Below are 16,248 nucleotides of genomic sequence, written 5' to 3'. Positions count from 1 at the left end.
TGCTTCTCCAAAGGTCAAGGTGAAATAGAAAAGCCAGAGCTTCTATTTCTGTGGTAAGATGCATCCCCTTCAGTTTCCTGTGACTTAAGCCTGTGACTTAAGCTCAGGATCGTCCTCTGATAGGAAGTCAGGGCCACCATGGGATGGGTGGTAACTGACGAGGCATCTTTTCAGGCCTATGTTGATCCTTCCCTTGCTTTCTCCTGAGGCCAGTTTCCCTCCCTAAATGTCTTAGATGAACAAAAGCTCACTGCCACCTGTAGGACACCTCGTATCATTATGCCAAATTTCTACCCTCAGGCCCTCTTTATATTCCCATCTACTCAGAACTGGTATTTTAAAGATCCCAGAGCACCTGCTATGTGCCAGAGACAGGAGCCAAGATGAACTGTGCTGCACCACTGCACACAAGCCTCATCCTGTCCTCTTGGTTTAGATATTGCTCAGAACCTATTGTATTCAACTATACTTGCACTTGCTCCTATTTGCCCTACATGGGCGTAACTCCTTAAACCAAGCTTTGTTCACAATTCCTCTGATTGATCATTTAAGTAAATTTAAAAGTCAATTTAAGGAATATAAAAACTGCATAATTTCCAACTCAAGAGTATAAACTTAGATCACTCATTAACCTCTGGTTGAAAACAGTAATCGTGATTTATATGGAATGCTAAATATCTATGTTCTAAGTGTGCTCTCTTGCCACAAACCCATTTAATCCTAACAATCTTAGGAGGTAAGTTGAGGTAGGCTGTTATTGTTCTCATGAATAAGTTTGGTAAAACCCCAATCTCAAGATACAGGCCAAGCAGCAGAGGCACATGCGTTAGCAACACATGGACCCCACCGCAGTATTAGCAATCATCTTTTGCTATAAGTGCTTGGCTTCCAAGAGCTTTTATACAGATGTCTGAGAGGCACAAAATATATATAATTAGGCTATTTCCCAAATAGCACAGGAAAGCTGCCAAAGGCGTTCCCTGAATTGAGAGGCAAAGCACTGACAATGGGGACTATTACAGCCTCTGGATACAAGATGACGTATCTGCCAACCTTAACCACCCGAGTCAAATGCTACTTTAGAAATAATTAAGGTTCCCTTTAGTCATTTCACAGGAGTTGCTACAGCAGCACATAAAGTTTTATTAATATTCTGATTCTCGCGTCATAGCTTTTATGGCAGGAAAGGATGAGGACATGCCCCACCTGTAACGTAGAGCAAGCAAACCACCAAGTAGAATCTTGAGATTCTCTCTCAACTGTTCTCTAGAAACACGCTTGTGCTTTTAATCTGCCTTTTAAAAGGGACACAGAACAAAAAATGCTTGTTTGCAAATAAACATCTGAAAGAAAGTAACAGCTGACCTGGGCTGAGGCATCCAAACAAAGCAGTCATTGTGGAAGGAGACAATGCAAACCACACTGGGGCAAGAAACTGAGGGCAGAGAACGTGCGGTCATTTGTGCGTTGGGTATTTCTACCAGCCCCAAAGGCCCCATCTGGAACAAGTATCAACCAGGAGGGTCTCTATGGCTTGATTTATTAACCTAACTCAAAAGAAGTCACTGCCACCAACAGCACTGTGCAGTTTTATTAACCATTCAAGTCCAGTAGCATCTGGTAAGATTGGGACAGAATTGGGATTGAAAAGTGAACAGATATTCAGCATCTAACAGTTCAAAAGAAGCCACTACATACTCTTTTCACAAATATGTTTTCACAGAGCCAATACAGTACTAGCCATTAACCCAGTACACCAAGTGTACTGAAGTAGAAAAGATGCAACAAGAAAAATAGCTACATTAGAAAGACCAACACTTTAGAAAAAGAGTAAAACACTTTCAGTTTCTCCCCTTTAGCCCCTAAAACAACATCTTACAGTCTGGATCTGGATCTACCTATACAGTCCTACATTAGCTTCTAAAATATTTGTCAGGAGGGAAAAAATAAAATGACACTGGCCAGTACAGTCTTTGGATATTTAGGAAGGGGATGGGGAGAAAGTCAGTTCTCAGAACAAATTAGTCAGCTTCAGTCTCGTCAGCAGGGTCTTTGGATTCTTTGTTCTTCCGCACTTCTTCAATGTGCTTATCCTGTAAAGGAAGGGTAAGGTGTTATCAGTCAAAAAAAAAAAAAAAAAAAATCCTGTCAAGTCACGACCCCCAGCCCCCACCTCAAAGAGGCCCAACACAACCTCAGTGCATATATTACAGACTGTGGGAACCACACAATTTAAGTTGAGACACCATCATCGAATCTCCTGGGTCCCTTGTAGAACCTAACAAGTTGCCTACTGGACTTCCAAGGACTGTGCAATTATGCTGGGAATTACTGAATATTCCATCTTAAAATATACCTTTCATTTAACATGTTAAGCCCCAAAATGGATGACAAAAAGACACCAAACACCTTTTATCAAAGCACTTAGTTCAAGCCAACTCATTGGTGCATCAAACTCCAAGTTCTCAACCCTTTTACAAGGTAAGAAACCAACCTTCTCTCGCAAACGCTCCAGTTTGGCAGCCATTTGTGCCTCTCGGTTCTCTTTATTGGCTTCCATTTTGTGGGTCAGTTTCTCTTCTGCCATTTTACTGAAGTTGTTGTTCTCTTCTATTGCCTTCTGAAGCACTTCTTTCTCGTGCTCTCGTTTCTCAGCCAGCTGCTTCAAGACCTCAGCTTCATGGGACTGGAAAAAAAAGTTTAATAGGCTAGGCACTCTAAAATGTATTCAGGCTGGGTGTGGTGGCTCACGCCTGTAATCCCAGCACTTTGGGAGGCCAAGGTGGGTGGATCATTTGAGGTCAGGAGTTCAAGACCAGCCTGGCCAACATGGTGAAATCCTACCTATACTAAAAATACAAAAATTAGCCGGGCGTGGTGGTGGGTGCCTGTAGTCTAAGCTACTTGGGAGGCTGAGGCAGGAGAATTGAATTGCTTGAACCCAGGAGGTGGAGGTTGCAGTGAGCTGAGATCGTGCCACTGCACTCCACCCTGGGTGACAGAGACTCTGCCTCAAAAAATAAAATGTATTCAGCATAAGTTAAAATTACAATAAAAATAATTTACTAAGGGGACTGGAAAGGGGCAGAAAATAAGGTCCCTTTAAATAACACCGAAATTAGGACCTGAATTATCCCTATCATAAAATACTGTGAAAATGATATTCTTTTTCTAGTATTTGTATTTAATTTTGGAAAAGTGCTTATCTGTTTAGAAATCTCTTACCCAATTAGTCCTTAAGGAAATCCTTGTAAGATTTACTGCTTAATGGTATCTGGATGACTTGAGGAATATGTACTTGGGAGTGGCACTTTTATTATAAAGAATTTCACTATTTAACTTCAAAAGCTACCCAAAGAAAACTAGCTCATTGTAAAAATTTTAACCATAACTGATAAAACAATGATAGGAAATTCAAGACTAAGCCTGTAGATTACTATTTAAGACAGAAAAATTTGTTTCAAGGAAAAGGCTTACTAGCTTTTGTCTCAGGAAACTGCATTAATTACCAGACCATACCTTGGTATGACCCCTTCAACAGAACAGCTTGTTCTCAAAACGCATTGGAACCACTGACTTGCAGGATAACCACAGAGCATCTGACACTGGTTCTATTGATTCTCTTCTGCCAAATCCTAGTCATGATGGGAGTTTCACTATATTTAGCCAGTTACTATGGAAAGCACAGACTAACGACTACAGGGCCAGGGTTGATGTATAAAAAGCTTTCCACTGTCCAACCTTTGGTTGTATTGCTTCCTCCTACTCCACGAACTCACACTATTGCATAGAAGACGACTCCTTAGTGTAAGCACTGAGGCTCTTCGGGCGGGTGTGTGTGTGTATACTACAAATCACTATGCTGGTCTGGGGAAGGTTATTACCTTACCTTTTGTGCCTCACTTGCCCCAGCTTTAAAATCAATCCTATCAGGGTTGTTGAGAAAGGGAGTTAAATGAAAAGTTATGTACAGTTGTTAATGAGTAACATTGAATGGAAAGAAACACACCAAAATGTTAACGTTAACACTGGCTGCTTCTGGGAAGCGGGATAATGAATACTTTTAATTTCCATTTATAAATTTCTGTATTTCCCAAATTTTCTACAACTAGCATATTAATACTTATTGATTCTTCTGATTAGCTTTTAAAGATAGTTACTTTATAATAGAATTGTTTAGATAAGAGAAAAGCTACCATGATACCAGCTGAGCAACACAATCACACTAGCAATTTAAAATGTTATTGTACAGCTCTCAAAAAACAAAACCGAAGTGCCAAAGAATCATCTGGCAACAAATCTTTTTCAAAGAGGAAGCATGAGAGAAGCATGAGCCTTGGTTTAAGATAGACCAGGGCTTGAATTCTGACCCCAACACTTACTAGTTGTATGACTGCAGAAAAACGACTTAACATTCCTGAAACTGTTTCTAATTTCCATTATTTGAGGCAACACCATGTATTAAAGGAGAAAAATATAAATAAAGGAGCGGGCATGTAACAGGAGTGGTATTTCCTTCCAGTCACTGGCATATGTAATAATCACAGTGTAGCTACAATTCTGTTTTCTTCCTGTTATAGAAATAAAATTGATATGCCCATTACATAAATTAATATCCTGCTTTCTATGAATTGCTTCGTTTACCTTGCGTCTTTCTTCTGCAGCTTCTAATTTCTTCTGAATTTCCTCCAGGGAAAGATCCTTCTTCTTTGGAGGGGAAAGGGGGAATTCTGGAACAGATTCTTTTGACCGAGGGCTGAGAATCAGCTCAAAAGCCTGGCCTGAAGCACGCTTCTCCAGTTCTTTCACCTGGATATCTAGAATTGATTATATTTATAATTCAGAAAACCAGGATTCTCCTGTTCTAATAAACTGTACTATAATTTTCTAAAACCCAAATCAATTTAATGTATTAAACTAGGGCTGATGAGGAAAGTTGTGTTTTTTTCCCCTTTTTATTCCTATCAGCCTACTGACACTAGGGGAAGATGTATTTGCAGGCAAGATATTATCTAAATACCATTTCCCAAGGCCAGGTACCATGGCTCATGCCTATAATCCCAGCACTTTGGGAGGCCAACATGGGAAGATCCCTTGAGCCCTGAAGTTTGAGACCAGCCTGGGCAACAAAGGGAAAGCCCATCTCTACAAAAAAATTTTTTTTTTAATTAGGTGGGTGTGGTGGCCCATGTCGATAGTCCCAGATGCTATGGAGGCTGAGGTGGGAGAATCGCTTGAGCCCACTTGAGCTCCAGAAGTCAAGGCTGCAATGAGCTATAATTAAGCCACTGCACTCCAGCCTGGGCAACAAGGTGAGACCCTGTCTCAAAAAAAATAAAAACCATCTCCCAGAAAAACAAAGCTCAACATTTTTGGATTAATAAATACTGTTTTGAGACATCAGTATCTGACAATCGCTTTCATAAACAAAAGACTTGTGCAAACTCCACAATTTTGCTTCAGACTAAGCCAAACTGTCCAATAAACAATTACGAGCTCTCGGCACATTCAAGTGATAATCATTTTTAAATTCTTCCCCTATTCATAAAATAGGTTTTGGTAAGACCAAAACATAAGTGCCAAATCAAAGGCGAAGACCTGAGCCATCTCAGTCTAAAATCATAAGCCCATTACAATTTCAGATTTTCCAAATAGACTACCTACCAGAAGAAGCCATGGTGAATAGAAGACAAGCGACAGGCAGTGTATTCTGCACAATCAACTGGGATAAGGAAAGTCCTGAAAATGATTTTCAAAAACATGCAATCACTTTCTTTGCCTTTCTATATGTCATCGACCCAAAAAAATCTCACATCTACATACATCGTCAGAAAAATACGTGGAATAAAGACGTCTAAATTAACCACGAAAAAAATTATCAAAATCTACTAAATGAACATTGGGAAATATGACCTGAATATGATATTGGTTGCAGAAAATCAAGTTAACTGAGCTTTCTCGGTCATAAAACTCTTGGATTTTTAAAATCAGACAAAGTCACAAGGCTGAAGGATTTTTCCCCCATAAACTCTTTAACATTTCACCGAAACTGTAAGAAGATACTACAGATTCAACTCAACAGTGCCCCCGGAGCCATCTTAATACTGCCTACAACTCATTGTGCAAATGAAATACCCACCCCTGCTTTGTCTGTGTCTGACGTGGTGGATAAGAAAACGCCCAAGCTAATAGTAACCAATAATGTTGAACTCCTATTGTCCCTCAGGTTTAAGCTTCCTTGCCCAACAGCAAGCAAAATGTTTATGAACCTCTAGATTTTGACTTTTATTTGCTGCCGTTATGTCATGAAAAATGCTGTCTCTCTTGTTGATCTTTTTAACATTATGACTTTTGTAGACGCCAGCTAGTACCAAAAACGTAGGATGACAGGTTCCCAAAAGCTAGGAATTAAAATCAGAGGCAGCGACAAGATTTAAGAAAAGCAGAGAATTAGACGCAGCACCGGACCCAGGATGGGCGTGGCCCTGGTCCAGGCGAGGAAAAGAGGACCAGTCGCCCCCGGCCAATCAGAGCACGCCCTGCGCTCCGGCCCCTGGCCCCGCCCCCTTCCTCCCCGCGCCTTTTCGAATCTCCCCGAACTCAACACCCCGGAGCCCGCGCGCGTGGGAAGGGGAGGGGTGGGCGGGGCTAACGGTCCAATCCGGGTAACTCCGCCCCTGCCTGACTCCCCCTGCGCGGACGCCCCCCCAACTCCCGCCAAAAACACCTCCAGGCCGCCGCCACCACCCCCGTCACAGTTCAGCGGGTGGGGCAGGCCCCGGGAACAGGTCCCCGGGTGGCCCCGCGGTGAGCTCGCCACCGCCTCCCGCCGTCCCCATGACCAACCTGCCGCCACCCAAGCTGTCCGCGCGTCCGGCCGCGAAGACAGAAGAACCCTCGTGGGGCCCGGGAGCGCCGCCCCTCAATCACCAGCTGCGGTCGCCAGGGGACGGTCGCAGGGAGGGTCGCGGCCCTGGCTGCCCGCAGTTTGGTCCTAAAGCCGCTGGTCCCTGGGGCACCGCCTCGTCCCTTCAGACAATGGGGACCCCGGCGGGGCCCGCAGGGAAGGGAGGGAGGGAGGTAAACGAGGGCCCACGCCCCCTATTGTCTCCTCGACGGCACCCCGGAGCGGACGCCCGGTGATCGCCCAGCCCCCTGCCCACGAACAGCCGCGCCCCCAGAGAGCGGGGACAAAGGCGAGGCTCCGCCCGAGCCACACACAAAGCGGAGCGACCCCCGCCCACCAACCCCTCCGAGGCCCGCAGCCCCGCCCGCCGCCCTGCAGCAGGGGGTCGCTGCCACGGCCCAGCCCCTCCCGCCGACCGCGTCCCTCTTGCTGGCCTCAGCCAGCCGCCGCCTCCTCCGAGCCCCGCACCCACCTGCTCAGTCCGAGCCGCCTGACCACACTCTGAGCACCAACAGACCCGGGCGCGCACAAAAGCGCCAAACAGCGGCACGTGACCTCCCCGCGGGGCTCCGCATTGGCCGAGAGCGGCGGCACGTGCCGCCCCGCCCCCCACAACCCGCGTGGAGCCCCGCCCCCCGGGACCCCGAAGCACCTCGGGAAGTGTAGTCCTGGCCCGGAGGGCAGGAGGACAATGCGGGGGGTTGCAGGGCGCCTGGGGAGCATCCCCAGGTGTGGGCCTGGGACTAGGGGGGTGGTCTCGCCGTGGAAGAGGGCGTGGCAGTGGACCCCGGACTAGGTCCGAACCAGCTCCCCATTCTCGAGAACAAGGGCAGGGCGGAGCAGGCGGAGGGCGGGGGGGTCCTTCCGTACCTTTCCAAACCTTGGCCGCCTGGACTCCACCTTGTAGAGCCACGTGCCCGCCTCGCCCCAGGGGCAGCACTCGGACAGAGCAGTGCCCCTTCTAGTGCCCCACCCACACGGGTGCCTAAGACGCCGGAGCCCCTGTGACAGCACAATGCCACTCCACGCCCCTGCAGAGCCCCCTGCCCCCGGCGCCCTACACCGACACCGGCGTGTCACCCATATTGTGACATCATCGTAATTTCTAATCCACTCAGCCCACAGGTCGCGGGCGTGGCCCTTCCCTCACTGTGTGCGTTCTTGCCAGCATCCTCAGGTTCCCGAGCCGGTGACCAGAGACCTGTGCGGGAAAGCGTGGGGCTCTGGAATTTGATCGCCTTTGATCTAACAAAGCCACTCAGCTTAAATGCAGACTCCATCTGTTCTGCCAAGCCTTCTGCGGATGATAGGGGAGGAAGAGCAATAGCCGTTCTAGACTACACAGATTGCAGTTAAGTGTTGCTTTTGTTCTCAGAGCACGTGCTCCCCAGAGCAGCACTGGGTTCTTTTTAAAAATCGAAAAAGGAGCCACAAGGTCACTGTTCCCCCTGACCTGGATAGCTCAGAACCTCAGCAAAGGCACAAAGGAAATTGGTTTGACCGTGCCTTAGAATAACTGGCCCTTTCTCTCACAAAAAGGGGAAAAAAATAAATGAAATGAACATGGTCCCCGCCTCCTCCCATTCTCTGACCAAGACCGTGTCCTCGGTTAGTGGTCAATACACCAAGACACCTGCTTTGTGATCTTGACTAAGCAGAAGAGATATCTTTATTTTATTAATGGGCTGCATCTCCCCAAATCAAGAAACAAATGTGACCAACCTTCCTGAAACAACAGTCCTAATTTAGAAAGACTCTCATGCCTAGCTAGTCACTAGGGATGTGCCAGAGATAAAATACAACTAAGGGGTGCCCGAGACAATAAAAACTGGATCATACAAGCAGCAGCACACTACACAAAGCAAACAATTAGCAATGCGCTGTTGCCTGAAATATGCTTGTTGCGGCATTTTTTCCAACAATCGCCCTTGTGTGGGGTCGGCCTCCCCACCAAGCCAATCGAAGTGGTTTTCACTTAGCTTGTGAGCAGGACCAGGAATAATTCAGATACTGAGCCTTGAAAGGCTTCTTCTCAGACCAAACTTAGCTTCAAAATGGCTAGGTGCTTCCGTCTGTCATTTTTCTGAACAGAATCTCAGAAATCATTAGAAAAGTTGGAGAAGGATGGGCATGAGACCCCTCAGGAAAGCGACAGATAGGCAGGCAACACAAATGAGTAAGGAACCCAAGCCCAAGAGGTCCTTACCCACTGAACAGGCTTTTTATCTTGAAGTCTTTGTATTTGATCTGGAGGTTCACAGCGGAAGGTCCCACTCATTTAATGCATTTTTTTAAGTACAATAAATTGCCACACAAAAATCTCACATTCCTGACTATTAATGTTGTGACAGAAAAAAGAAATAAATATTTCAAAACACTGATAATCTGAAAGCACTTACACTGCTTCCCCCCACATTTTCTTTCTCCCTAGAGCAGATGTCTATTTCCATGGAAACCATAGCAAGGAACGTAGATGTTAGAACTCATGTTCATTTTTAATCTTTTTTAGCAATGCCACTTGGCTTCTGGGTTTGTTGGGAGATGCCTGGTTCTGCCAGTCTGTGACAATGTTCCGAGCTCCTCACAGCTGCTAGAGGACTGAGAGGGCTGGGTTAAAGTTTCCCCTAGAATGAGCCTTTGAATAAAAAGGTGCTTTTGAGGTGGGATGATTCCTGTCCTTTTATTATTATTATTATTATTATTTGACTTAAAAAAAATTGAGACAGGGTCTCACTATGTTGCCCAGGTTGGCCTCGAACTCCTGGGTTCAAGCAATCCTCTTGTCTCAGCCTCCCAAAGTGCTGGGATTACAGGCATGAGCCACCACACCCAGTCTGATCCCTGTTCTTTAGGGTGGGGCTGCCTTCCCGAGAGCCAGATCACAGCTCATTATTGTCAGCTTTTGTGGGTGTCCTATATAAGCCTTGGAATAGGAAGGGCTTTCAACTGTAAGGAGAGACAACAGTTTTGCCACTTCACCTTGGAGAGGGGCAGAATCGCCCTTCTCGAAAGCTTCCTAAAACGAACTTCAAGATCCACTCTCTTCTGAAGTGGCAGCAAGGAGTTAATGTTCACATCTTGGAACTGTCTATCTTTGCCCATGAGAATTATTTTTGCTTCTGCTCAGATGGTTTGGTTGGATTGTTATGGAGCTGGCTGTGACTATGGAGCCTCACAACGAAGTGGAGATAGGGCAGTCATCCAGCTTATTTGATCTGTGTAGACAGCTAAAGGAGAGCACTTCAGGCTTCAAAGTCTAGAAGGAATGTCTACACTGATCAAACGGCGGGCCAGGCCGTTGTCAGATCTCCTCTCCTGCCAGAGAGCCCGGCAGCCTTTGTTCATTGTTGGGCTTGAGGCTGCAGGGTTTGTCTCCCACATGGCGCCTCCAAGTTCCACGGCTGCTTGCGAGGCCTGTCCTCGGCCAAAGGGTGTCGTGGGAGAGGTTTGCTTGTTGTCCCCGGTCTCTCTGTTCCCTTTGTCCCCTAATCCTCAAGCACTATGCTCTAACACTCCCTTCTCTATTCAAAACCTGTCTATGAGTCTGCTGTTTTACACATCGATCTCCCTCACTAGACCATTAGGTCCTAGAGGGCAGGGTGCTGTCTTTGTCTTGGTATCCCTAGTGCAGTGGCCATCCTCAGGCCTGGCCCAGGATGATGGCGCCTGAATGTTTGCAGAGAACTTTGGGAAAGAACAACCTCTTGGCTGGGCACGGTGGCTCACACCTCTAATCCCAGCACTTTGGGAGGCTGAGGCAGGCGGATCACAAGGTCAGGAGATCGAGACCATCCTGGCTAACACAATGAAACCCCGTCTCTACTAAAAATACAAAAAATTAGCCAGGCATGGTGGCGGGTGCCTGTAGTCCCAGCTACGCACGAGGCTGAGGCAGGAGAATGGCGTGAACCTGGGAGGTGGAGGTTGCAGTGAGCCGAGTTCACGCCACTGCCTTCCAGCCTGGGCGACACAGCAAGACTCCGTCTCACAAAAAAAAAAAAAAGAACAACCTCTCTCATCCTTCTGTGATCTTCTGTCTCTTCTGTGATATTAGACATTTGCACTCTGGGAGTGGTGAGGATTAAATGAAATAATGTAAATGAAAACAGCACAATGCCTGGCACATTTAAAGTGCTGTGCACTTGTTAGGTATCATTGCTAGAGATGTTTCCTAATTGCTATAGATTATTTTATTTTTATTTTTTGAGACAGAGTTTTGCTTTTGTTGCCCAGGCTGCAGTGCAGTGGTGCAATCTCAGCTCACTGCAACCTCCGCCTCCCAGGTTCAAGCGATTCTCCCGCCTCAGCCTCCTGAGTAGCTGGGATTACAGGTGTGCGCCACCATGCCCAGCTAATTTTTTGTATTTTTAGTAGAGATGGGGTTTCATCACGTTGATCAGGCTGGTCTCAAACTCCTGACCTCAGGTGATCCACCTGCCTCGGCGTCCCAAAGTGCAGGGATTACAGGCGTGAGCCGCGGTGCCTGGCCTGCTATAGGTTATTGAATGAGTGAATGACTATTAGACTTTCACCCTTTGATGGAAATTGTAGTTACTGGGTTAACTCTTCCCATGGGGTTAAATTCAATTCATTTAACACTTTATTTTTTATTTTTATTTTTATTTTTATTTTTTTGAGCAACAAGGCTGTTTATTTCACCTGGATGCAGGCGGGCTGAGTCCGAAAAGAGAGTCAGCAAAGGGTGGTGGGATTATCATTGGTTCTTATAGGTTTTGGGATAGGCAGTGGAGTTAAGAGCAATGTTTTGGGGGCAGGGGATGGATCTCACAAAGTACATTCTCAAGGGTGGGGAGAATTACAAAGAAACTTCTTAAGGGTGGGTGACATTATAAAGAACCTTCTTAAGGGTGGGGGAGATTACAAAGTACATTGATCAGTTAGGGTGGGGCAGAAACAAATCACAATGGTGGAATGTCATCAGTTAAGGCTATTTTCACTTCTGTGGATCTTCAGTTGCTTCAGGCCATCTTGATATATACGTGCAGGTCACTGGGGATATGATGGCTTAGCTTGGGCTCAGAGGCCTGACATTCCTGTCCTCCACTGTAAGAGTTACCCGAAGCTCGGCGTCCATGATGGCCCAGGGGGCTTCTGAGGCGATCGGGCTGTGTCAGTCTTCAGTCGCTAAGCTGAGAAGATCCGATTTAAAATCGGTGAGATATTCCTTGGGCTGGTTGGTCTGTTCATAAATTTGGAAAGGAGAGCTTTATTTCTCATAAAGATTTGCAGCCTATAGGGTGGCCATTCTTACAGGCTGGGAAATGTAGCCTCTGGTCAGAAGCTCTCATGTAACACTTTAAATAGGTAACACATTCACATGGTTTAAAAATAAAGTATAAGAAGCCCTCCTTATCTTCCAAGTTCTCTACCAACCACTCCCCCACCATAATCTCTGTTAATCAGTTTCCTGTGTATCCAGGAGTTTCTTCATGTGTACACAAGCAAACTTGTAGGTATGCATTCATATCCCCTCTCTTTTTACACACATGATAGCCTCCTGTAACTGTTCTTTGCTTAGCAGTTTTCACTTAACAATACATGTCAGGGTCTGGGTGTGGTAGCTCACACCTGTAATCCCAGCACTTTGGGAGGCCAGGGCAGAAGAATCACCTGAGGCTTAGAGTTTGAGACCACCCTGGGCTACATAGCAAGAACCTGTCTCTACAAATAAATGAAAAAATACAAATAAATAAATAAAATTAGCTGGGCATGGTGGCACGGGCCTGTAGTCCTAGCTAAGGTGGGAGGACCACCTGCAGTGAGCCATGATCACGCCGCTGTTCCCCAGCCTGGGTGACAGAATGAGACCCTGTCTCTTTGTTTTTTGAGTCAGAGTCTTACTCTGTAACCCAAGCTGAAGGAGACAGGATCTCGCTCTGTCACCCAGGCTGGAGTGCAGCGGCACAATCTCAACTCATTACAACCTCCGCCTCCTGGGTTCAAGGGATTCTCCTGCCTCAGCCTCCTGAGTAACTGGGATTACAGGCACATGCCACCACGCCTGGCTAATTTTTTGTATTTTTAGTAGAGATGGGTTTTCACCATGTTGGCCAGGCTGGCTTTGAACTACTGACCTCAAGTGATCCACCCGCCTTGACTTCCCAATGTGCTGGGATTACAGATGTGAGCCACCACACCTGGCCAGAGACGCTGTCTCTTAAACAAACAAACAAAAACCACGTCAGGGGTCTTTTCCCTGTTCATACATCAAGGATTTCTTTGATCTGGTGTCCATGGTATGAATATTCCAAGATGCAGTTAACCAGTGGGATATCCGTGGCTCTTTAGGTTATTCCCAGTTATTCAGAATAGCTCACCATGCTGTAATGAATGACCTAGTTCATATGGCATTTCCTATGGGTGTGAGTATATCTGCAAGACATATTCCTAGAAATGGTATTTCAGGGCTAAAAGGCAAGCACATTTGTAATTTGGATGGTGCCAAATTGCCTTCCACGTTGTACCAATTCAACACTCACCATGTGGCACTTTAATTCATTATCTCAACTCATTCAAAAATGATTTGCAAGGCTTTGTCCCTAGAAATTTCAGGCATTAGAGAAAAGGAGGGGGAGGAGCCAAAATCCCAAGAAAGACATGGCTGTCAATTCTGTCTATATTAATAACTCCTATAAATATTTGACTAGCAACAGGCTGATCTCAGAACAGCTCTGGTGCCTGCACTGTGGCACCCGTCTCAGTCCTGTGACTCACACGGCTGCAGTGAGATTGGAAGTGCACTTCCATTGGAAGAGACTGGACTGCACTGAGATTGGAAGTGCGCTGTGAGACTGGAAGCTTTCTGAAGGCAGGGTCTTTCTCATTGCTGTATCTCACTCCCCTCCCAATGTGCCTGGCACAGATCTTATTTATTTAATTAATTCTAAGATGTATTTTTTCCCCCACGTTTTTTATCTTTGAAATCAGTTGGTCCTCATAGTCAATAAATAGCATGTTATAATTATTGGCAGCATTTTATCTTTTTTGTTGTTTTGAGACAGGTTCTCACTTTGTCACCCTGGTTGGAGTGCAGTGGTGTGAACATGACTCACTGCAGCTTCAACCTCTCAGGCTCAAGTGATCCTCCTGCCTCAGCCTCCTGAGTAGCTGGGACAACAGGTATGTGTCACCATGCCTGGCTAATTTTAAATTATTTTTTAGAGATGGGGTCTCACCACTTTGCCCAGGCTGGTCTTGAACTCCTGGTCTTAAGTGATCCTCCTGCCTTGGCCTCCCAAGGTGGTGGGGTTACAGGCATGAGCCAGTCCAGGCACACCTGGCCTAGACTGGAATCTTTTCAATGTTAATAGCTCACATAGAATGCTTACCACACAGCAGCCACTGGTCTAAACACTCCACATGTACTAACTCACTTAATTCTCATGACAGTCTTATGAGGTATTATTAGCTTAATTGCAAAGATGAGGCAATGAAGGTGACCAACTCTCCTGGTTTACCAGGGACTGAAGGGTTTTTCCAGGACTTGAGACTTTTAGTGCTAAAACAGGGAAAGTTCCAGGCAAGCCCAGATGAGTTGGTCATTCTAAATAAAGGAACTGATTCAGAATGCCTTTTTTAGAGGGGAAAATAATAATAAAATAAAGGAAACTGAGGCATGGAAAGATAGTAGCTTTTTAAAGTTTGTTTTTGTTTTTGTTTTTGTTTTAGACAGAGTTTCGCTCTTGTTGGTCAGGCTGGAGTGCAATGGCGCAATCTCGGCTCACCGCAACCTCCACCTCCCGGGTTCAAGTGATTCTCCTGCCTCAGCCTCCCGAGTAGCTGGGATTACAGGCATGCACTACCATGCCCGGCTAATTTTGTATTTTTAATAGAGACGTTTCTCCATGTTGGTTTCTCTATGTTGGTCAGGCTGGTCTTGAACTCCTGACCTTAGGTGATCCACCTGCCTCGGCCTCCCAAAGTGCTGGGATTACAGGCATGAGCCACCGTACCCGGCCCCTTTTTTAGATATGTCAGATGGGGTCCTTGTCCTAGGCCCTACTCTTTAGAGGGCTGCACCCTAATCCTCCTCCAGCTGTGTCCCTCCTCACAGTTCCCTGGGTCCAAAGAGATATGCCCGCCTGGAGCCTGTGCACCCCTTCTAGGCCACCCTCTCAATACCCAGGACTCCAGAATTCCCTGCCAAAATGGCCCAAGTCCATTTTCAGCATCTGTGCCAACCCTTTCCCTGGTTCCATCCTCCCAAGGGCAAACTTCCTGCCAGTGAGTGCACCCCTGTGCTTAGAGCTGGCTGTTTGCAAGGGGTGTGAACAGAGGCTGAGCATGTGGGCTGGGGAATGCACACAGGAATGAGAAGAGAAGGGAGCTGGCTCTGCTACATTCTCACATGGAACTCCAGGGAATCCAAGAATTCTCAACTCAAAACCTGGCTTTCTAGGTTGTTATGGAGGTATATTTGTCAAGGTAGGAGGATAGAACATATATTTTTAAAAAATAGTTTGTTAGCTTGATTTATAACTCTTAAATACTTAGCCATATGGTATGTGGGCTTCCCTTCTATACTCCTGCCCTGGGTCTGGCAAACATTAGCAGCAGGTTTGCAGCAAGCTTAGATCACTTGTTCAACTAGGCCACACAGAAGCGGCAGAGCTTTTGTAGTCTGGCCCTGACTCTATGCTTTCAGCTATCACTCTGAACTGTTTTATCAGGCTACCCCTATTATTTTACAAATAGGGGAGAAAAGACCACAGAACTCTAGACATTTGCCCAATGTCACATGGCTAGTTCGTGTCATGTCAGGGGGAATTTGAATCCTGTCCTTTATATGATGCAGCAGGTACTGCTCAGTTACTATTTGTATGAGTGTGGGCACGTGACTTCCCCTTTTGGGGCCTGTGTTCCATCATCTGTGAAATGGGAAGAACACCCCTACCTCATAGAGCTGCCAGGACTAAATAAAATAATATATGTAAAGTCCCTAGCATTGTGTCTATACACAATAAACCCTCAGTAAGTGACAGCTAAGGTATTAGCTATCAAGGACAGCTCTGATCATGCCATTTTCTGCTTGAAAACATTCGACAAATTCAACTTTGGGACACATGATATGAGAAAAGCAAAAATTTCTGAAACCTAAAAAAAAAAAAAAAAGACTCCCTTTCTTGGCTTAGAGGCCAAGGATTCCTGGCACAGCAGCTATAACCCTCCATGAAGTCATTGCAGGTCTTTATCTCCATGAGGACCTCCAGGTCAGTCTTCCTCAAGGACCTCCCCCTCCTTTTCCCTGAGATTCTTTAATTCTTGATGCATTTGAAAATCTGTCTTCTTGGGCCGGTGGCGGTGGCTCACGCCTGTAATCT

The 16,248-nt window shown here is 46.1% G+C and overlaps 1 protein-coding gene across 4 annotated transcripts; it reads right to left on the bottom strand.

The window, feature by feature from the left end:
• Positions 1–1,573: 1,573 nt before the first annotated feature.
• On the bottom strand, positions 1,574–7,996 carry STMN1 (stathmin 1). Of its 4 annotated transcripts, XM_063784460.1 has the most exons (6): positions 7,380–7,459; positions 6,847–7,010; positions 5,665–5,739; positions 4,645–4,817; positions 2,495–2,686; positions 1,574–2,093 (listed from the first exon to the last, which is right to left on the bottom strand). In XM_063784460.1, the coding sequence occupies exons 3-6, from the start codon at positions 5,675–5,677 to the stop codon at positions 2,022–2,024; spliced, it is 450 nt and encodes a 149-aa protein (XP_063640530.1). In that variant the 5' UTR covers positions 5,678–5,739; positions 6,847–7,010; positions 7,380–7,459; the 3' UTR covers positions 1,574–2,021. The 4 variants fall into 4 exon arrangements, with proteins under 4 accessions (XP_063640530.1, XP_016812119.1, XP_001137168.1 ...); XM_016956630.4 differs by lacking the exons at positions 6,847–7,010; positions 7,380–7,459 and adding an exon at positions 7,778–7,996; XM_001137168.8 differs by lacking the exon at positions 6,847–7,010 and having other exon boundaries at positions 7,380–7,506.
• Between the last annotated feature and the right edge of the window lie 8,252 nt (positions 7,997–16,248).

Source organism: Pan troglodytes, chromosome 1 (genome assembly GCF_028858775.2).
Source record: "Pan troglodytes isolate AG18354 chromosome 1, NHGRI_mPanTro3-v2.0_pri, whole genome shotgun sequence".
In the NCBI taxonomy this organism is placed as follows: Eukaryota; Metazoa; Chordata; class Mammalia; order Primates; family Hominidae; genus Pan; species Pan troglodytes.
The sequence above is the reverse complement of the archived record's forward strand: the minus strand, read 5'-3'. Positions and strand labels throughout refer to the sequence as shown.

Bases quoted from the DNA above. Each gene is read 5' to 3' on its own strand.
- STMN1 (XM_016956630.4), bottom strand. The intron at 2,687-4,644 runs GTAAACGAAGCA...TTTTTTTTCCAG, and splicing joins CTGCAGAAGAAAGACGCAAG to TCCCATGAAGCTGAGGTCTT. The intron at 2,094-2,494 runs GTTGGTTTCTTA...CTTCCTTTACAG, and splicing joins TGGAGCGTTTGCGAGAGAAG to GATAAGCACATTGAAGAAGT.